At 35.3% G+C, this 19,245-nt stretch overlaps 1 protein-coding gene across 1 annotated transcript in view; it reads left to right on the top strand.

Annotated features, from left to right (window-relative positions):
• LOC141560987 (uncharacterized) overlaps positions 1 to 19,245 on the top strand; it is a 423,935-nt gene that overhangs the window by 55,764 nt on the left and 348,926 nt on the right. The window contains exon 10 of the mRNA XM_074299860.1: positions 4,314 to 4,424. Coding sequence (XP_074155961.1) covers positions 4,314 to 4,424 — 111 coding nt within the window. The remainder of the gene's footprint in view (positions 1 to 4,313; positions 4,425 to 19,245) is intronic.

The raw sequence follows: 19,245 nt of genomic DNA, 5'->3' as shown, positions 1-19,245 counted from the left end.
TTTAATTTAGAGAAAAGAGAACATCACAATTTCCAAAAATCTAGGTTTGAGTTTATTCCCCAAAAAAGTCAGACATGAGTCTACCATGCAGTTGCATTCCTCAATGAAAATAGGATGATAACTTTTTGTGTTTTTCTTGGTGACAATACAGGTGATCTATGTTCAATCACATGAAATATACTAATGCATTATTTATGTTGTGAAAGAAGAATTATAACAAAAGAGAAAAACCTGTGAAATGAAATAAATGAAAAAATTAAAATTATCTGCTGTGATGTATAATTAGTTTCCATGGTTCCTTCTCTGCAAATGGATGGCATTCCCATCTCAAGTCGTTTGGAACTGGCTTTGATTATTGTCTTCTTGAGGAGGCTTAAGTCTTTCACAATGAATTTTCTCAGGCTATTGTCATTGTTGTGTACTATGGTTCCTGGGTTCTAGTCACCTGACATAGCATCAGTTCTTGTTCAGACTTGACAGCTGTGGTTTTGTTGTGAAAGTCCCTGCTCATCCTTTCTTTTTTTTTTTTTCATATTATAAATTTTAATTAGTTTTATAATTATAACATTTGTTGACAATACCTATGCATAGGCAATTTTTTGCAACATTATCCCTTATACTCCCTTCTATTCCAAATTTTCGCCTCCTTTCCTCCATTCCCTCCCCTAGATGGTAGGCATCCCCATACATATTAAATCTCATCCTTTCTTATAGATCATTGTACTTGATTACATTCATATACAACAACTATTTCAAGTATTTCCTTGTTGATAGCAGAATCACCACAAAAAAAGGAGTGATGTCCTTCTTTTGTACCCCTGGGTCCCTTTCCCTTTATTCTTAATTCTTTGGGATTCCCATTTAGTAATTTAGTAATGCTGGATCAAAGAGTATGCACAGTTTTGTCATTTTTTAAGCATAATTCCAAATTTCTCTTCAAGATGATTGGATCCTTCCACAACTCTGTCAACTGTGTGTTTGGTATGTCTGAATGATGCTTTATGTTTCTCACAGAGTCATTAGTTTTCACAAGCCCAGTTCCAATTTTAAGGATTTTTTTTTCCTTGGGTTAACTTTTGCACTCCCTTTTCCACTTGAATTTGACTTTGAAAGCAATCATTCTCTTCTGTGAATTTCTGGGCTTCTTTATTCAGGCTATGGAGTCCTTTTTCATACTTCTCTTGAATTACATATTTCTTTTCCCATGCTTTCTGCTGTCTCTCTTCCTAGATTTTTAAAAATCCTTTTTGTTTTCTTTCACAAGACCGATTTATATTCAACGTTGAGGCTTAACATGAAGACATTTTGACTTTGTTGTCTTCTGAGTTTGTGTTTGGATTTTCCCTGTGGTGGTATCACGCAGCATTTTGTGTTCATAGATGTCTTTTGCTTCTTGTTCAGTTTAAAATTTTGAGCTCTAGTTCTAGGGTGTACGGGACACCCAAAGATTCTTGTGCTAAAGGCCAGTCATTGGCCTCTGCTGCAGCCAGCTTACTCGTTACACTAAAATGGTCCAGCTTGGTCACATCTGTTATTCCCTGTATTCCAGATTGGCAGTTTGTCTGCTAGTCTAGGGCAGGAGACCCCACAGCTGTCCTGCTGAATCAACACTGGGCTCATGTGTGCTTTGCCTAAGAGCCTCCTCCCGAATCCTTTCAGAAGCCAGCTTTATCATGGTTTCCAGGGAAAACTGAGGAGAGCTCAAATAACTTCCTGGATTCTTATGCACATCTTGATTCTTCTCTGCAACAAATCTCTTGAAAGCTGCAATGTAGATCAAAATGTAAGCAGCACATATTTAATAAATATGCAAAAATCTCATATAGCAGAGAAAACATTTATTGGTGCATTTCTATGTAAATTTGAGACTCCCCAGGGATTGCATATATTTTTTCCACTTGCCACCCTGAAATAGGGTATACTACTTAACACAGCTCATATTTAGCAGAGACTTTATTTAGGGAAACAGTTTTCTAATCAAATAGAATTCATTTGTATTAAATCCCTAATTTGAGATCTCATTGCCTTCAGGTAATTGTGAATTTATAGAATCTATGCCTACTGAACATGAACTCCCTCTGGTGAATCTTGTCAATCTAGAAACATTTGAGTGTCGTATCAGTGATAGATTGTATTCTTTTCATTTGTCTCAGAAGGTTATTAATGAGCATTCATTCACAATAACACCTCAAAAAGGACCTACCGGATCATGAGACTATAAATAAACGAAATATTATTTCTAGTCATGTGAGTCCTTATTCTCAAAATACTGACATGAATCTAGTAAGATAACAGGAATTCCTGGAAAGTCAAATTCTTGAATTCAAACAATAAACTCTGCCAAGTAGAAGATGACAATATAAGATGATCCAGTGTTTGGGAGATTATTGATATATATGTTCTTTGGGTTTTTTGTTTGTTTAAAAATCTTGTGCTTTGGATAGGCTGAGCTAAGTTTGACACAGAAGTATGATATGCCCATCAAAAGAGTTAAGAATTTTTTAGGATAGATGATAAAATCGTAAAGTTCCTAACAAAGGGAACATAGTCAATGCTGGTTACACTTGGAGCAGTGAATTAAGTGCCATTTCGTTTTAAAAGCCTGATTCTCCCCATCTTACTAGGACTGGAACAACTGGAACTGTTTATTCACAGGCTGGATCCTCTCCTTGGTCATCATGGCAGCTTGGATTAGCTCTTTTTCCAGGCTGCCCCAGCATATACCTGCTTACGCCAGTTTGAGACCCTTTATTCCCAAGGACCCACCACATAAATGTCACAGTGTGAACAACTAACTGCTTGGCACTCCCCCACACAGCTCAGCATTGCCAAACTATCAAAAGTTCTACAGCCTCAGTTGGCCCCTATCTGTTCCCAGCCCATTCTTCAGGTAGGCCTATAGACGTGTATTCCTGTGATGTTCTCTTTTCTCTAAATTGCAATCATTCTCTTGGGGGCACATTTCTTGGGAGCTTCTGGAGGCAGCCTCAGTTTCAGTTCAGTTCAATAATCCCAAGTCTAGCCAAGAGTTAAAATCCTTTACTGTCTCTTTCCAAATCTTATCTCCTTCACTTGGGGCTGGACTAGTTTTCTGGAGGCCTTCCTCTCTCCTTGATTCCTCAGGAGCTCTTGTCTCCAGCCAGCTTCAGCCTCTCGCCTCCTAGTGTCTCTAGCCAGCAAGAAGGTAGACGTAGGAATGAATCATACTCCACCTCTGAGAGTGGGATTGTGGGCTTCTGCCTTGTGAATCTCCCAGAAGTCAATTCTAGTTATGAATTTCCCAGAGTCCTCTTTGACCCTGAATCTCCCAAAGTCCTCTCCTCCAAAGTCCCCTGAAGTTCTCCTGAGAAGTCTTCTCCTTGACTGAATCCTGGCTTTTTATATCCTCCTAGAGAATGGGTTTGTGGGTACTCCCTGGGCTTGTGGGAACTCCTTAAATGTATGCTCTCTTAAAGGTGTGAATCTCATGGCGATTACTGAACTAGAGAACTGTTAAATACCATGTTAAATTAGATAATTATATCTATTCCAGTGACTTAGCACCTTGTAAGAGTCCTAACATATTCCCTTGCTTATGCTATGAGTTAAAAGTGGGAGTACTTTCCATGCATGTCAGGCCACTTCTACTGCTTAATGAAATCAAAGACTAGGATATTGGTTGAGTATCCATACCAGGGCTTTAAAAACAATTGCCCTTGAGAAGGCAGCGAGGAGAATGAGAAGTACTGATATTTGCACATACAAGAATGCATTGAATGAATTGTACTCCTTTAGCTTAGATCAGAACAACCGGAAAAGGGATTTTGGGATCTCTGTAATCCAGAGTTTAAAACAGTTGATGTATACAGGAAATATACTTGTGTTCAAGCTGACAAGTCATTGGGGTCAGTGATTTGGAACTGCCTAGCAGAGTGATATATTCAAGGTAGGTATTTTCTACTGTGACAATTTAAAATTCTTCTGCACCTTGGTATGTGATTTCATGAATTAGTATGTCCATTATCTGGTCCCTAACTCTTTGGCAATGAAGGTTTCCAATCATATCAAAGTAATTTTCCAAGACCAAAAAGCCTGTTTACAACCTGTCTGGAAAAGTTTTCTAGCTTGAATTGGATTTCATATAGCATGAAATTTTTTTTTTGATATGAAGCCATTTCCACATTTTAATGGCATAAAAATGAGGAAAGAGGATGAGTACCAACACTTCATTCTTAAACACAATTATTATTCATCATCTTACAATGTTATACTCCTCATCATGTTGTGTCACTCAACATATAACATTCTTAACATAATATTTCTGTTGCCTCTAGATTATAGGAATGAAAGGAAAAGATTCTGGTTCTTAAAACCAAAGAGAATAGGCCCACATAGTCCTGCCACAGGGACAAACGATTTTCCTGGTCCATCACACTCTGAATCTGGTAAGTGATTTGGGGGGGGGGAATAAGATTTTGCTTCCCATAAGTAAGTTTTTCAACACAGTCCCAATACTATATTTTCCACTTTGGGCTTTATTCCAAAACTATGTCAGAAATTAACTTATATTTTTCTTAAAGAAAATAGGACAATAATTTTTTGTGTTTTCCTTGGTGACACAAGTGGTAATGCATGAAGGTCATTATTTCATACCTCATCCGTATTGCCTCTCTGCATTTTCACACATTTTGGGTGAACAAACTAATATTTAATTTTGCAAACCTGTTTGATGCTTTTCCTTTGATTACATATTCTTAAATTGTAGTGGCAAAAATAATCCAGGTAGCTCTTGACCATCATGAATGTAATTCCAGTAATTCTGGAGAAGATAAAAGAACAAATCCTTTGATTGAAGACATATTTTAAGATATTGTCTCATGGTAATATGAAAGGATAACTTTTTCTATGTTATAAAACTGCTACAAGAATCTTCTGTCATGTAAATATGGATCTTGAATACAAAATACAATATGATTCTAGTCAAAGTATATATTTTTTCTTTTTCTTAATATCTCATTTTTTCTAGATATATTTAGAACAGTTTTCAACATTTACATTTTTTTTTAAGATTTTGTCTCTCAAACTTTTACTTCCTCCTCTTTTTGACTCCACACTCCCCAATACAGCAGGAAATCCAATACAGGCACACTATGTCCTATCACATTAATTAAGTTTCAGCATTAGTCATGGTGTGAAAGAGAAAAAATATGTTATTACTTAACAGAGCTCATATTTTGCAGAGAGAATTATGTAAATATCCCATTCTATTTAGGGAAACAGTTTTCTCATTGATTAGAATTCATTTGTACTAAATCCCTTGAACATGAGCTCTCTCTGGTGGATCTTGTCAATTTGGAAACATTTGAGTGTTGTATCTGTAATAGATTATATTCATTTCATTTGTCTCAGAAGGTTATTAATGACCATTCATTCAAAATAACACCTCAAAAAGGATGAGACGAGGTTACAATCTATAGTATATGAAATATTATTTCTAGGAATGTAAGTCCTTATTCTTAAAATACTGAGGTGAATCTAGTAAGATAACATGTTTAGCAGATATTCCTAGAAAGTCAAAATCTTGAATTCAAGCAATAAACTCTGCCAACTAGAAGACAACAATATAAGATGATCCCATTTTAGAGAGATTATTGATTTATATGATTTTTTTTTTGTTTCAACACCTCGGACACTTTTTAAAAATTTTTGTTTATTAATTTTTTAATTATAACATTTTTTGACAGTACATATGCATAGGTAATTTTTTATAACATTATCCCTTGTACTCCCTTCTGTTCCGAATTTTACCTTCCTTCCCTCCACCACCTCCCCAGATGGCAGGCATTCCAATACATATTAAATATGTTATAGTATATCCTAGATACAATATATGTGTGCAGAACTGAATTATTTTTGTTGTTGTTGTAGTTGCAAAGGAAGAATTGGATTCAGAAGGTAAAAATAACTTGGGAAGAAAAACCAAAAATGCTCACAGTTTATACTCATTTCCCAGTGTTCCTTTTCTGGGTGTAACTGATTCTGTCCATCATTGATCAATTGGAACTGGATTAGATCTTGTCTATGTGGAAGATATCCACTTCCATCAGAATACATCCTCACATAGCATTGTTGTTGAAGTGTATAATGATCTCCTAGTTCTGCTCATTTCACTCAGCATCAGTTGATGTAAGTCTCTCCAAACCTCTTTGTATTCATACTGCTGGTCATTTCTTACAGACCAATAATATTCCATAACATTCATATACCAGAATTTACCCAACTATTCTCCAATTCATGGGCGTCCATTCATTTTCCAGTTTCTAGCCACTAGAAAAAGTGTTGCCATAAACATTCTTGTACATACAAGTCCCTTTCCTTTCTTTAATATCTCTTTAGCATATAAGCCTAGGACGAGCACTGCTGGATCAAAGGGTATGAATAGTTTGATAACTATTTGGGCAAAATTCCAGATTGCTCTCCAGAATAGTTGAATTCTTTCACAACTCAACCAACAATGCATCAGTGTCCCAGTTTTCCCACATCCCCTCCAACATTCATGGTTATTTTTTTCTGTCATCTTAGCCAATCTGACAGGTGTGTAGTGGTATCTCAGAGTTGTCTTAATTTGCATTTCTCTGATCAATAGTGATTTGGAACACTTTTTCATATGAGTGGAAATAGTTTCAATTTCATCATCTGAAATTTGTCTATTCATATCCTTTGACCATTTATCAATTGGATAATGGCTTGATTCTTTATAAATTAGTCAATTCTCAGTATATTTTCAAGATGAGGCCTTTATTAGAACCTTTAACTGTAAAAATGTTTCTCCAATTTGTTACTTCCCTTCTAATCTTGTTTGCATTAGTTTTGTTTGTACAGAAGCTTTTTAATTTGATGTAATCAAAATTTTCTATTTTGTGATCAATAATGGTCTCTAGTTCTCCTTTGGTCGGTCACAAATTCCTTCCTCCTCCACAAATCTGAGAGGTAAACTATCCTAAGTTCTTATAATTTATTTATGATCTCGTTCTTTATTCCTAAATCATGGACCCATTTTGATCTTATCTTGCCATATGGTGTTAAGTGTGGGTCCGTACCTAGTTTCTGCCATATAATTTCCAGTTTTCCCAGCAATTTTTTTTCAGATAATTAATTCTTATCCCAAAAGTTGGGATCTTTGGGTTTGTCAAACACTAGATTGCTATTTTTATTCACTATCTTGCCCTTTGAACCTAACCTATGCCACTGATCAACTCGTCTATTTCTTAGCCAATATCAAATGGTTTTGGTGACTGCTGCTTTATAATATACTTTTAGACCAGGTACAGCTAGGCCATCTTCATTTTATTTTTATTTTTCAGTGAATTCCCTTGAAATTCTCGACCTTTTGTTCTTCCATATGAATTTTGTTGTTATTTTTTCTAGGTCATAAAAATAGTTTCTTGGGAGTCTGATTGGTATACCACTAAGTAAACACATTAGTTTAGGAGTATTACCATCCAATCCAAGAGCACTTAATATTTTTCCAATTATTTAAATCTGACTTTATTTTTGTGGCAAGTGTTTTGTAATTTTGCACATTTAATTCCTGACTTTACTTTGGTAGATATATTCCCAAATATTTTATACTATTGACAGTTATAATAAATGGAATTTCTCTTTGTATCTCTTGCTGTTGCATTTTCTTGGTGATGTATAAAAATGCTAAGGATTTATGTGGATTTATTTTGTATCCTGCAACTTTGCTAAAGATATGAATTATTTCTAATAAATTTTTTGCAGAATATTTGGGGTTCTCTAAGTATACCATCATATCATCTACAAAGAGTGATAGTTTGATTTCCTCATTACCTAAGCTAATTCCTTTAATCTCTTTATCGGCTCTTACTGCCAAGGCTAGCATTTCTAGTACAATATTGAATAGTAACGGTGATAGTGGACAACCTTGTTTCACTCCGGATCTTATTGGGAAAGGTTCCAGTTTATTGACCATTACATATGATGTTTACTGACAGTTTAAAATATAGGCTCCTGATTATTTTAAGGAATAGTCCATTTATTCCTATACTCTCAAGTGTTTTTTAGTAGGAATCCATGTTGGATTTTATCAAATGCTTTTTCTGTATCTATTGAGATGATCATATGGTTTTTGTTAGTTTGGTTATTGATATAGTCGATTATGCTAATAGTTTTCCTAATGTTGAACCAGCCCTGCATTCCTGGTATAAATCCCACTTGGTCATAGTGTATTATTATCCTGGGGATGATTTTCTGTAGTCTTTTTGCTAATATTTTATTTAAGATTTTAGCATCAATATTTATTAGGGAGATTAGTCTATAATTTTCTTTCTCTGTTTTCAAACTCACTGGTTTAGATATTAGTACCATGTCTGTATCATAAAAGGAATTTGGTAGGACTCCTTCAAATCCCTATTTTTTCAAATAGTTTATATAGCATTGGGGCTAATTGTTCTTTAAATGTTTGGTAGAATTCACATGTAAATCCATCTGGTCTTGGGGATTTTTTCTTAGGGAGTTGGTTAATAGCTTGTTCTATTTCTTTTTTCAAAATGGGACTATTTAGAGTATTTACATCTTCCTCTGTTAATCTGAATAAGCTATATTTTTGAAGGTATTCTTCCATTTCATTTATGTTATCAAATTTATTGGCATAAAGTTAGGCAAAGTAACTCCTAATTATTGTTCTAATTTCCTCTTCATTAGTGGCGAGTTCTCCCTTTTCATTTTTAAGACTAACAATTTGCTTTTCCTCTTTCCTTTTTTTAATCAGATTTACTAAGGGTTTGTCTATTTTGTTGGTTTTTTCATAGAACCAACTCTTAGTTTTATTAATTAATTCAATAGTTTTTTTTTTTATTTTCTTTTTTTTTCCCCCCCTGAGGCTGGGCTTAAGTGACTTGCCCAGGGTCACACAGCTAGGAACTGCTAAGTGTCTGAGATCAGATTCAAACTCAGGACCTCCTGAATTTAAGTCTGGTATTCTATCCACTGGACCACCTAGCTGCCCCATTTTACTTTCAATTTTATTAATCTCTCCTTTTATTTTTAGAATTTCAAGTTTCGTGTTTGTCTGGGATTTTTTAATTTGTTCCATTTCTAGCATTTTTAGTTGTAAGCCCAATTCATTGGCCCTCTCTTTCTCTATTTTATGCAAATAGGCCTCTACAGATATAAAATTTCCCCTTATTATTGCTTTGACTTTATGATGTCTCATTATTGTCATTTTATTGGGTGAAGTTATTAATTATGTCTATGATTTGCTGTTTCACCCAATCATTCTTTAGTATGAGATTATCTAGTTTCCAATTGTTTTTTCGTCTATTTTCCCCTGGCTTTTTATTGAATGTAATTTTCATTGCATTGTGGTCTGAAAAAGATGCATTTGCTATTTCTGCCTTACTGCATTTAATTTTGAGGTTTTTATGTCCTAATATATGGTCAATTTTTGTATAGGTTCCATGAACTGCTGAGAAGAAAGTGTATTCCTTTCTGTCTCCATTTAGCTTTTGCCAAAGATCTATCATATCAAACTTTTCTAGTATTCTATTTACCTCTTTAACTTCTTTCTGATTTATTTTGTGGTTTGATTTATCTAATTCTGAGAGTGCAAGGTTGAAATATCCCACTATTATAGTTTTGCTGTCTATTTCTTCTTGCAGCTCACTTAATTTCTCTTTTAGATGGTGCACCACTTGGTGCATATATGTTTAATAGTGATACTGCTTCATTATCTATGCTACCCTTTAGCAAGATATAATGCCCTTCTTTATCTCTTTTAATTAGATCAATTTTTGTTTTTGCTTGATCTGAGATGGCTACCCCTACTTTTTGGGCTTCACCTGAAGCATAGTAGATTCTGCTCCAACCTTTTACCTTTATTCTGTCTGTATCACCCTGTTTCAGGTATTTTTCCTGTAAACAACATATTGTAGTTTTCTGACTTTTAATCCAATCTGCTAACTTCTTCCTCTTTATGGGGGACTTTTCCCCATTCACATTTATGCTTAAAATGACTAATTCTATATTGCTTGCCATCTAGTTAACCCCTGCTTTGCTTTTCTCCTTTCCTTACTCCTTACTCCCCTCCCCAGTATTAAACTTGTGAGCACACTTGCTTTTCACAGCCCTCCCTTTATAGTATCCCACCCCCACCTTAAAGTTCCTTCTCCTATTTTACCCCTTTTCCTCACAATTTCTGTATTCCCTTCCCTTTAGCTTACTCCTTCCCTTTTCATTTTTTCCCTCCCACTTTTCAATGAAGTGGAAGGAATTTCATCATAAATCGAATATGTCTATTGATACATACTATGTTTATCTCCTTCCTTTCTTTATCTCAGATATAATAGGTTTCCTTTGTCTCTTCATGAGATGTAGTACCTCTACTTTACCCTTTTTGATGATATAATTTCCTTTCCACCTCTAGTTCCTAGAACAAATTTTACATGTGATCTTTATATATCTTTATGGCAGAAATATAATTCTCAAGATTTCTTTTTCCCTTTTTAGAAATATTTTAAGTTCTGTATTTGGAGATCAAGTGTTTTGTTTAGATCCAGTTTTTTCATTAAAACTAGATGGAATTCATTTATTTCATTGAATGTCCATCTTATTCCTTGGAAAAAGATGCTCATTTTTGCTGGATAAGTTATTCTTGGCTGTATACCAAGTTCTTTAGCCTTTCAGAATATCATATTCCAGGCACTTCTATCCTTTAATGTGGAAGCTGCTAGATCCTGGGTAATCCTTATTGTGGCTCTTCCATTTTTGAATTGATTTTTTTCTAGCAGCGTGCAGTATTTTTTTCCTTCGTCTGATGGATCTTGAGCTTGGCCACTATATTTCTTGGCGTTTGGATTTTCGAGTCCCTTTCAGTAGGTGATTGATGAATTCTTTCAATGTCTATTTTACCCTCTGTTTCTAAAACATCTGGGCAGTTCTCTTTGATAATTTTCTGGAAAATTGTGTCCAGGCTCTTTTTTTCATCATATTTTTCAGGGAGTCCAGTTATTCTCAGATTGTCTCTCCTGTATCTATTTTCCAGGTCTGTTGTCTTCCCAATAAGGTACTCAACATTCTTTTCCATTGTTTCATTTTTCTGGTTTTGCTTGATTGCTTCTTGGTTTCTCTTTGAGTCATTCAATTCTACTTGTTCGATTCTGATTTTCAGTGATGTATTTTCTTCACTCACTTTTTTATATCTTTTTGCAATTGTCCAATTGAGTTTTTAAATGAGTTTTTTTTTTTTCTCCTATGGAACTTTTTTCCATTTCATCAATTTTATTTTTTAGAGAGTTATTTTCTTTTTCCAACTCACTAATCCTGTTTTCCTTGCAATTGTTTACCTTTTACAATTCACTAATTTTGTTTCTCACTGATTTGATTTCTTTATCCACTCTGTCTTTAAATGCGTGGGATGACTTCTCCAGACTCTCTTGCCAAGCTTCCCTTTCCTTTTCCAATTTCTCTTCTAGCTCTCTTGTGAGAGCCTTTTTGATTTCCTTTAAGAGTTTTGTGTATTGAGGAGCAGGTCATATCCCCCTTTGGGGATTCCTCTGGAGACAGTCTGTTTTTAGTGTCCTCAGGCTTTGAGGTCTGCTCTCTATCCATATAGAAGCTATCAATGGTTAGAGCCCTTTTAAATTTTTTGTTCATTTTGTCAGAGCAGAATCAAAGAAAACAAAGTGATAAGAAAAACAATTGGTCTCCTTTTGAGGGTGGGGGGATGGGGCTGGATGGTGTGTCCGGGCTTCACCTACAGGCTGCAGGAGACCAGCAGTGAGGCACTAACAGGACAGCAATGGCTGTGCTGCTTCTGTGCTCTGAGACTCTGAGGCTCTAAGAATGTGCTGAGTCACTCTGGGTGGGGGTGGGGGTAGCCAGGTTCTGACAGACGCTACCTTTTTGGGGTTTTATTCTTCACTGTGTTTACAACTTCTCTTCTGATCCTGGCTTGCTGCCAAGACAGAATATCCACACTGGGCTAAAGATCATTCCACCAAAACAGCAGAGATCGGACCCCTCCCTTCTCTGGTCTGAGCAGTGTGAGCTGCCTGCCTCTCTCTTGCTACTTGCCCTCACCCTGCTCCCAGTCTGTTCGGCCCCTCCCCCAAGCAAAAACAGACCTTTTCTCGCAAATTTCAAGGATGTCATCTGTTGGTAATTATATTTTGGTGATTTTTTCTGGCTGAGCATTAATTCTGAGGCTTGTCATGAAATAAATTCTGAGAGAACATGCGGAGCTCGAGCAGCTGGGTGCGTTCTCACCCCAATCTAGGGCTGGAAGTCTCAACACCTCGGACTTTGGATAGCCAGAGCTGACTTGACTCAGAAGTATGATATGCCCATCAAAAGAGTTAAGAATTTTTTAGGATAGATTATAAAATCATAAAGTTCCTAACAAAGGCAACCTAGTCCATGCTGGTTAGACTACATTTGAAGCAGTGAATTATGATTCAAGTTCCATTTTGGTTTGAAAAGCCTGATTCTTCCCATCTTACTAGGACTAGAAGGACTGGAACTATTTAGTCACAGGTTGGATCCTCTTCTTGGTGATCATGGCAGCTAAGATTGGCTCTTTTTCTAGGCTGCACCAGCATATACTTTCTTAGGCAAGTTGGAGACGCTTTACTCCCAAGGACCCAAAACATCCGTGCCATAGAGTGTGAACAAATGCTGGGCCTACCCCAATAGAGCTCAGCACTGCCAAACTATCAAAAGTTCTAAAGGCCTCTTTTGGCCCTTATCTGGATCCATCCTCTTCTTCAGCTAGGCCTATAGACATCAATTTCCTTGCTCATGCTATGACTTAAAAGTGGAAAAGCTTTTCATGGATATCAGAGCACTTCCATTGCCTAATGAAATCAAAGACTAGGATAGAGGAGGAGTATTAATACCGAGGCTTCAAGAAAATTGCCCCTGGGATGGTAGCCAGGAGAGCGAGAAGTACTGACATCTGCTCACACAAAAGTATGTTGAATGAATTGTGTTCCTTTAGCTTAAATAGAACAACTGCAAAAGGAATCGTGAGATCTATGTAATCCAAAGTTTGAAAGACTTGGTATGTACAGGAGAGATTTGACTTGAGAGATTTGACTTGAGTTTAAGCTGAGAAGACATTAAAATCAGTGATTTGGAGCTGCCTGTCAAAGTGATAGATTCAAGGTAGCTATCTTCTATTGTGACAGTTTAATATTCTTCTAAGGCCTTAATATGTGACATAGTAGGTTAATATGTCCAAAATTCACTCCATCACCTGGTCCCCAACTCTTTGGCAATGAAGCTTTCCAAACATATCAAAGTAATTTTCCAAGACCAAAAGCCCGTTTACATCCTGTCTGGAAAACTTTTCTAGGTTGAATGGTACTTCATACATCATGAATTTTCTTTTTCTTTTTTTTTTTTTATATGAACCATTTCCACATTTTATTGGCATAAAAATGAGGAAAGAAGATGATTACCAATCTCTCAGCTTTAAACATAATTATCACTCATCTTCATACAATATAACACTCTTATTCATAACGTGTCATTTAACATATAACAAATTCTTGACATAATATTTCTGTTGCCCTTAGATTGTAGGAAAGAAATTTAAAAATTCTGGCTCTTAAAACCGAAGAGAATAGGCCCATATAGTCCTGTTACGGGGACACACAACTTACCTGGGCCAATCACACTCAGAATCTGGTAAGTGATTGGGCGAAGAAAAATATTTTTTTCCCATAAATATTTTTCAACACAATCGAAATACTAATAATCAACAAAAATCCAGGTCTGAGTTTATTCCAAAAAATGTCATACATGTTAAGTCTACTAGGCAGTTGTATTTCTCTTAAAGAAAACAGGACGATAAACTTTTTGTGTTTTCTTGGTGACACAGGTCTTAGTGTCATTATTTCATGCTTCATCTGTCTTTCCCTCCTGTATGTCCACACATAATGGGTGAACAAATTAATTTTTACTTTTGAAAACCTCTTTGATGCTTTTCCTTTGATTTAGGAAAACAATCCTTCTTTAAGTACATTGTTGTTTGATTACATGTCCTTAAAGTGTAGTTGTAAAAATAATCCAGCTAGCTCATGAATGGACCAGTAATTCTGGAGAAGAAAAAAGAATTTATAAAACATATTCTAAGATATTATCTCATGGTAATATGAAAGTATAAGTTGTTTGTTTGTTATAAAACTGCCAAAAGAATCTTCTGTCATATAAATGTAGATCTTGAAAAAAAATATTTAGATATGATTCTAGTCAAAATGGATGTTCCACTTTTTCTTAATAACATCTCATTTTTTCAGATATATTAGAATAATTTTCAACATTTAAATTTTTTAACATTTTGACTTTCAAACTTTTAATTCCTCCTCCTTTTAACCCCCCCACTCCCCAAGACAGCAGTAAATCCAATATAGGCGACTATGGCCAATCACATGAAATATACTTCTGTATTATTTATGTTGTGAAAGAAGAATCATAATCCATGGTTCCTTGTCTGCAAATGGATGGCATTTGCCATCTCAAGTCTTTTGGAATTGGCTTTGATTGCTGCCTTCCTGAGGAGGCTTAAGTGTTTCACAATGAATTTTCTCAGGCTATTGATATTGTTGTGTAGTATGGGTTCTTCTAGTCCCTTGACTAGTTGTTCTAGTCACTTGACATAGCATCAGCTATTGTTAAGACTTGACAGCTGTTTTGTTGTTGTGAAAGTCCCTGCTTATCCTTTCTTATAGAACATTGGACTTGATTACATTCAAATACAACAACTGCTTCAAGTTGTTGATAGCAGAATCACCACCAAAAAATGGAGTGATGTCCTTCTTTTTGTACTCCTGGGTCGCTTTCCCTTTATTCTGATCTCTTTGGGGTTCAGATTTACTAATTTAGAAATGCTGGATCAAAGAGTATGCACAGTTTTGTAGTTTTTTTAGGCTTAATTGCAAAGTGCTCTTCAGGATGATTGGACCCATTCTGCCAACTGTGTGTTTGGTATGTCTCAATGATACTTTATGTTGCTCATAGAGTCATTAGTTTTCACAAGCCCAATTCCAATTTTAAGGATTTTTTTTTCCCTTGGGCTAACTTTTGCACTCCCCTTTCCGTTTGGTGAATTCGACTTTGAAATCAACCATTTCCTTCTCTGAATTTCTGGGCTTCCTTATTCAGGCTGTGGAGTCCTTTTTGGTACTTCTCTCACATTAAATGTTTATTTTCCCATGCTTTCTTCTATTTCTTTTCCTAGATTTTTAAAATCCTTTTTGTTTTCTTTCTGAAGACCACTTTATAGTACACATTGAAGCTAGACATGTAGACATTTTGATTTTGTTGTTATCTTTGGAGTTTGTGTTTGGATTTTCCCTGTGATGATAACAGCTTTCTGTGTTTATGGGTTTTTTTTGCTTCTTGAGTTTAAAAATTTGAGCTTTAGTTCTAGCGTGTAAGGGACCCTGTCCCAATGTTTCTTTTAAACAGGGCCAGTCATTGGCCTGTGCTGAAGCCAGCATGCCCGTTGCAGTAGGATGGTCCAGCTTGGTCACATCTGTTATACCCTGTATTCCCAAAGGGCAGTTTGTCTGCTAGTCTAGGGTGGGAGACACCACAGCTGTCCTGTTGAGTCAATACTATGCTCCCATGTGCTGTCCCTAAGAGCCTCCCACTGGCTTGCCAAAACTCCACCTGCAATGCACTGGGTTCCTTCCTCTTTTAGCAGAATGAGTGAGACATTTCCTGAAATCCTTCTTAATCATAGTGTCCTTTAAGATCTTTGTGTTTGTCCTGTTGTTCCTGAATCCTTTCAGAGGCCAGCTTTATCATGGTTTCCAGGGAAAACCAAGAAGAGCTCAAATAACTTCTTGGATTCTTATGCACATCTTGATTCTTCTCTGCAACAAATCTCTTGAGAGCTGCAAGGAAGATCAAAACGTAATCTGCCAATGTTTAATAAATATACCAAAGTGTCATACAGCAGAGAGAACATTTATTGGCGCATATCTATGTAAATTTGAGACTCCCCCAGTGATTGCAGACATCTTTTTTCACTTGCCACCCTGAAATAGGGTATACTACTTAACACAGCTCATATTTGGCAGGGACAATTCTGTAAATTTCCCACACTATTTAGGGAAACACATTTCTCATTGATTAGAATGAATTTGATTGATTAGAATGATTGATTAGAATGAATTTGTACCAAATCCTTAGTTTGAGATCTCATTTCCTTCGGGTACATGTGAATTTATAGATTCTATGCCTACTGAACATGAACTCCCTCTGGTGAATCTTGTCAATTTAGAAAAATTTGAGTGTCTTATCAGTGATAGATTATTTTCATTTCATTTGTCTCAGAGGGTTATTAAGGAGCATTCATTCACAATAACTCCTCAAAAAGGATCTAGCAGATCATGAGATGAAGTTATAATCTATAGTAAATGAAATACTATTTCCAGAAATGTAAGTCCTTATTCTCAAAAATACTGATGTGAATCTAGTATGATAACACTTTTAGCAGATATTCCTATGAAGTCAAATTCTTGAATTCAATATGTTTTTTTTTTGTTTTGTTTTGTTTTATTTTGTTTAAACACCTTGTGCTTTAGATAGACTGAGTTGGGTTTGACACAGAAGTATGATATGCCCATCAAAAGAGTTAAGAATTTTTTAGGATAGATGATAAAATTGTAAAGTTCCTAACAAAGGAAACATAGTCTACACTGGTTAGACTACATTTGGAGCAGTGAATTAAGATTCAAGTTCCATTTTTGTTTGAAAAGCCTGATTCTTCCCATCTTACTAGGACTAGAAGAACTGGAACTATTTATTCACAGATTGGATCCTCTTCTTGATCATCATGGCAGCTATTTTTCTGGGATGCACCAGCATATATCTGCTTATGCCAGTTTGAGACCCCTGACTCCCAAGGACCCACAACATCAGTGCCATGGAGAGTGAACAAATGCTGGGCACACCCCAATACAGCTCAGCACTCCCAAAAAAACAAAAATTCTACAGGCCTCTTTTGGCTCTTATCGGTTCCATCCCTTTTATCAGCTAGGCCTATAGAGGTGGACTTATCACTATGCTTATGCTGTGACTTAAAAGTGGGAATTCTTTTCATGGATATCAGACCACTTCCACTACTTAATGAAATCAAAGACTAGGGTAGAGGATAAGTATCCATACCAAGGCTTCAAGAAAATTGCCCCTGGGAAGGTCGTCAGGAGAATGAGAAATTGTGAAATCTGCTCTGGCAAAAATATGTTGAATAATTGTGCTTCTTTAGCTGAGACCAGAACAACTGCAAAAGGAATCGTGTGATCTGTGTAATCTAGGGTTTGAAAGAGTTGGTGTAGACAGGAGAGATTTGACTTTTGTTTAAGCTGAGAAGTCATTAGGATCAATGATTTGCAGTTGCCTGTCAGAGTGATCTATTCAAGGTAGCTCTCTTCTGCTGTGATCATTTAAAATTCTTCTTTGCCTTTGTATGTGACTTAGTAGGTTAATATGTCCAAAATGCACTCCATCACCTGGTCCCCAACTCTTTGGCAATGAAGGTTTCCAAACATATCATAAAAATGAGGAAAGATGATGAGAACCAATCCCTCAGCTTAAACAACATGTATTGCTCATCTTCTTACAATGTTACTCTCATCATCATAATATGTTATTTAATGTATAACATGTTCTTGACATAATATTTCTGTTGCCTCTAAGCCCATGTAGTCCTGTTACAGAGACACACAACTTGCCTGGGCCATCAAATTCTGAATCTGGTAAGTGATTGGGGGAAGAAAAAAATCCCTCTTTAAGTAATTTCTCTTCCTTTTGACACCCCACTTCCCAAGATAGCTGACCTTTATTTCCTGGAATGCAACCCTGTCTCCTTTTTTTCATGATCAGAATAATGTTATTGACTTTTATTAGGGTTGTTCTTTTTCTTTATCTCTACAAAAATGTAAACTGCTTGAGACTGTACTATTTTATGTTGTTTTTATGTACTGTTTTATTTATTTATTTTGTTTATTTTATTTTATTTTTCTTTATTTATTACTTATTTATTTATCATTTGTTTATTTATTTATTATGTATTTATATCATACATATTTATATATATTTATTTATATATTTATATATATAAGTATAAATTTATATTATATATATAATATATATTTATATATTATATATAATATTTATATATAACTTAATATTATATATTTATATATTATATGTTAATTATTATTATATATTTATTTACTTATTTATTATTTATTCATTTATTGTTTATTTTTAAATTTATTTTATTTTATTTTTATTTATTTTATTTATTTATTTTTATGTGTGTTTTTATGTACTGAGTAGTATAGTAGTGCCTAGCAAATTGTAAGCTCTTAATAAACTCTTCTTAATTGATTCTAAATTTGTTTACCATGAATTGATAGACCAAAAAATGCAATTAATTTTTAAATAGTTAAAATAATGCTTTGTCAATCAATGCTAAAAATACGTGAAAATTAAAAAATAAAATCAACAAAAATTAACAACTGCTGGGCACAACCCAATACAGCTCTAACAGTGTCAAATTATCAAAACTTCTACAGGCCTTTCTGTCCCCAGCCCTTTTTGCAGCTAGGTCTATGGACATGTACTCCCTAGCTCATAATATAATTTAAATGAAGGAACAATTTTCATGGATATCAGGCCACTTTCCCTGCCTAATGAAATAAAAGACTAGAGTAGAGGATGAGTATCCATACTGAGGCTTCAAAACAGTTGCCCATGGGAAGGCAGCCAGGAGAGTGGGAAGTAATGAAATTGGCTCACCCAAAAATGTATTGAATGAATTGGGCTCCTTTAGCTTAGACAAGAGAAGGTGCAAAAGGAATTGTGGACACTCTGTAATCCAAAGTTTGAAAGAGTTAATGTATACAGAAGGGAACTGACTTATGTTTAAGCTGAGAAATCATTAGAATCAGTGATTTGGAGCTACCTGTCAGAGTGATAGATTCTAGGTAGTTATCTTCTACTGTGACAGTTTAAAATTCTTCTACCCCTCAGTATGTAAGTTAATATGTCCAAAATCAACTCCATCACCTGGTCCCCAACTCTTTGGCAATAAAGCCTTCCAAACTTATCAAAGTAATTTTCCAAGACTAAAAGCCTGTTTATAGCCTGTCTGGAAACTTTTGTGGTTTTAATGGGACTTCATAAAGCATGAATTCTCCTTTTTTGATAGGAGGCCATTTCCACATT

This window comes from Sminthopsis crassicaudata, chromosome 3 (assembly GCF_048593235.1).
Source record: "Sminthopsis crassicaudata isolate SCR6 chromosome 3, ASM4859323v1, whole genome shotgun sequence".
Lineage (NCBI taxonomy): Eukaryota > Metazoa > Chordata > Mammalia > Dasyuromorphia > Dasyuridae > Sminthopsis > Sminthopsis crassicaudata.
Note: the sequence above shows the minus strand (reverse complement) of the source record. Positions and strands in the feature narration are given on the sequence as shown.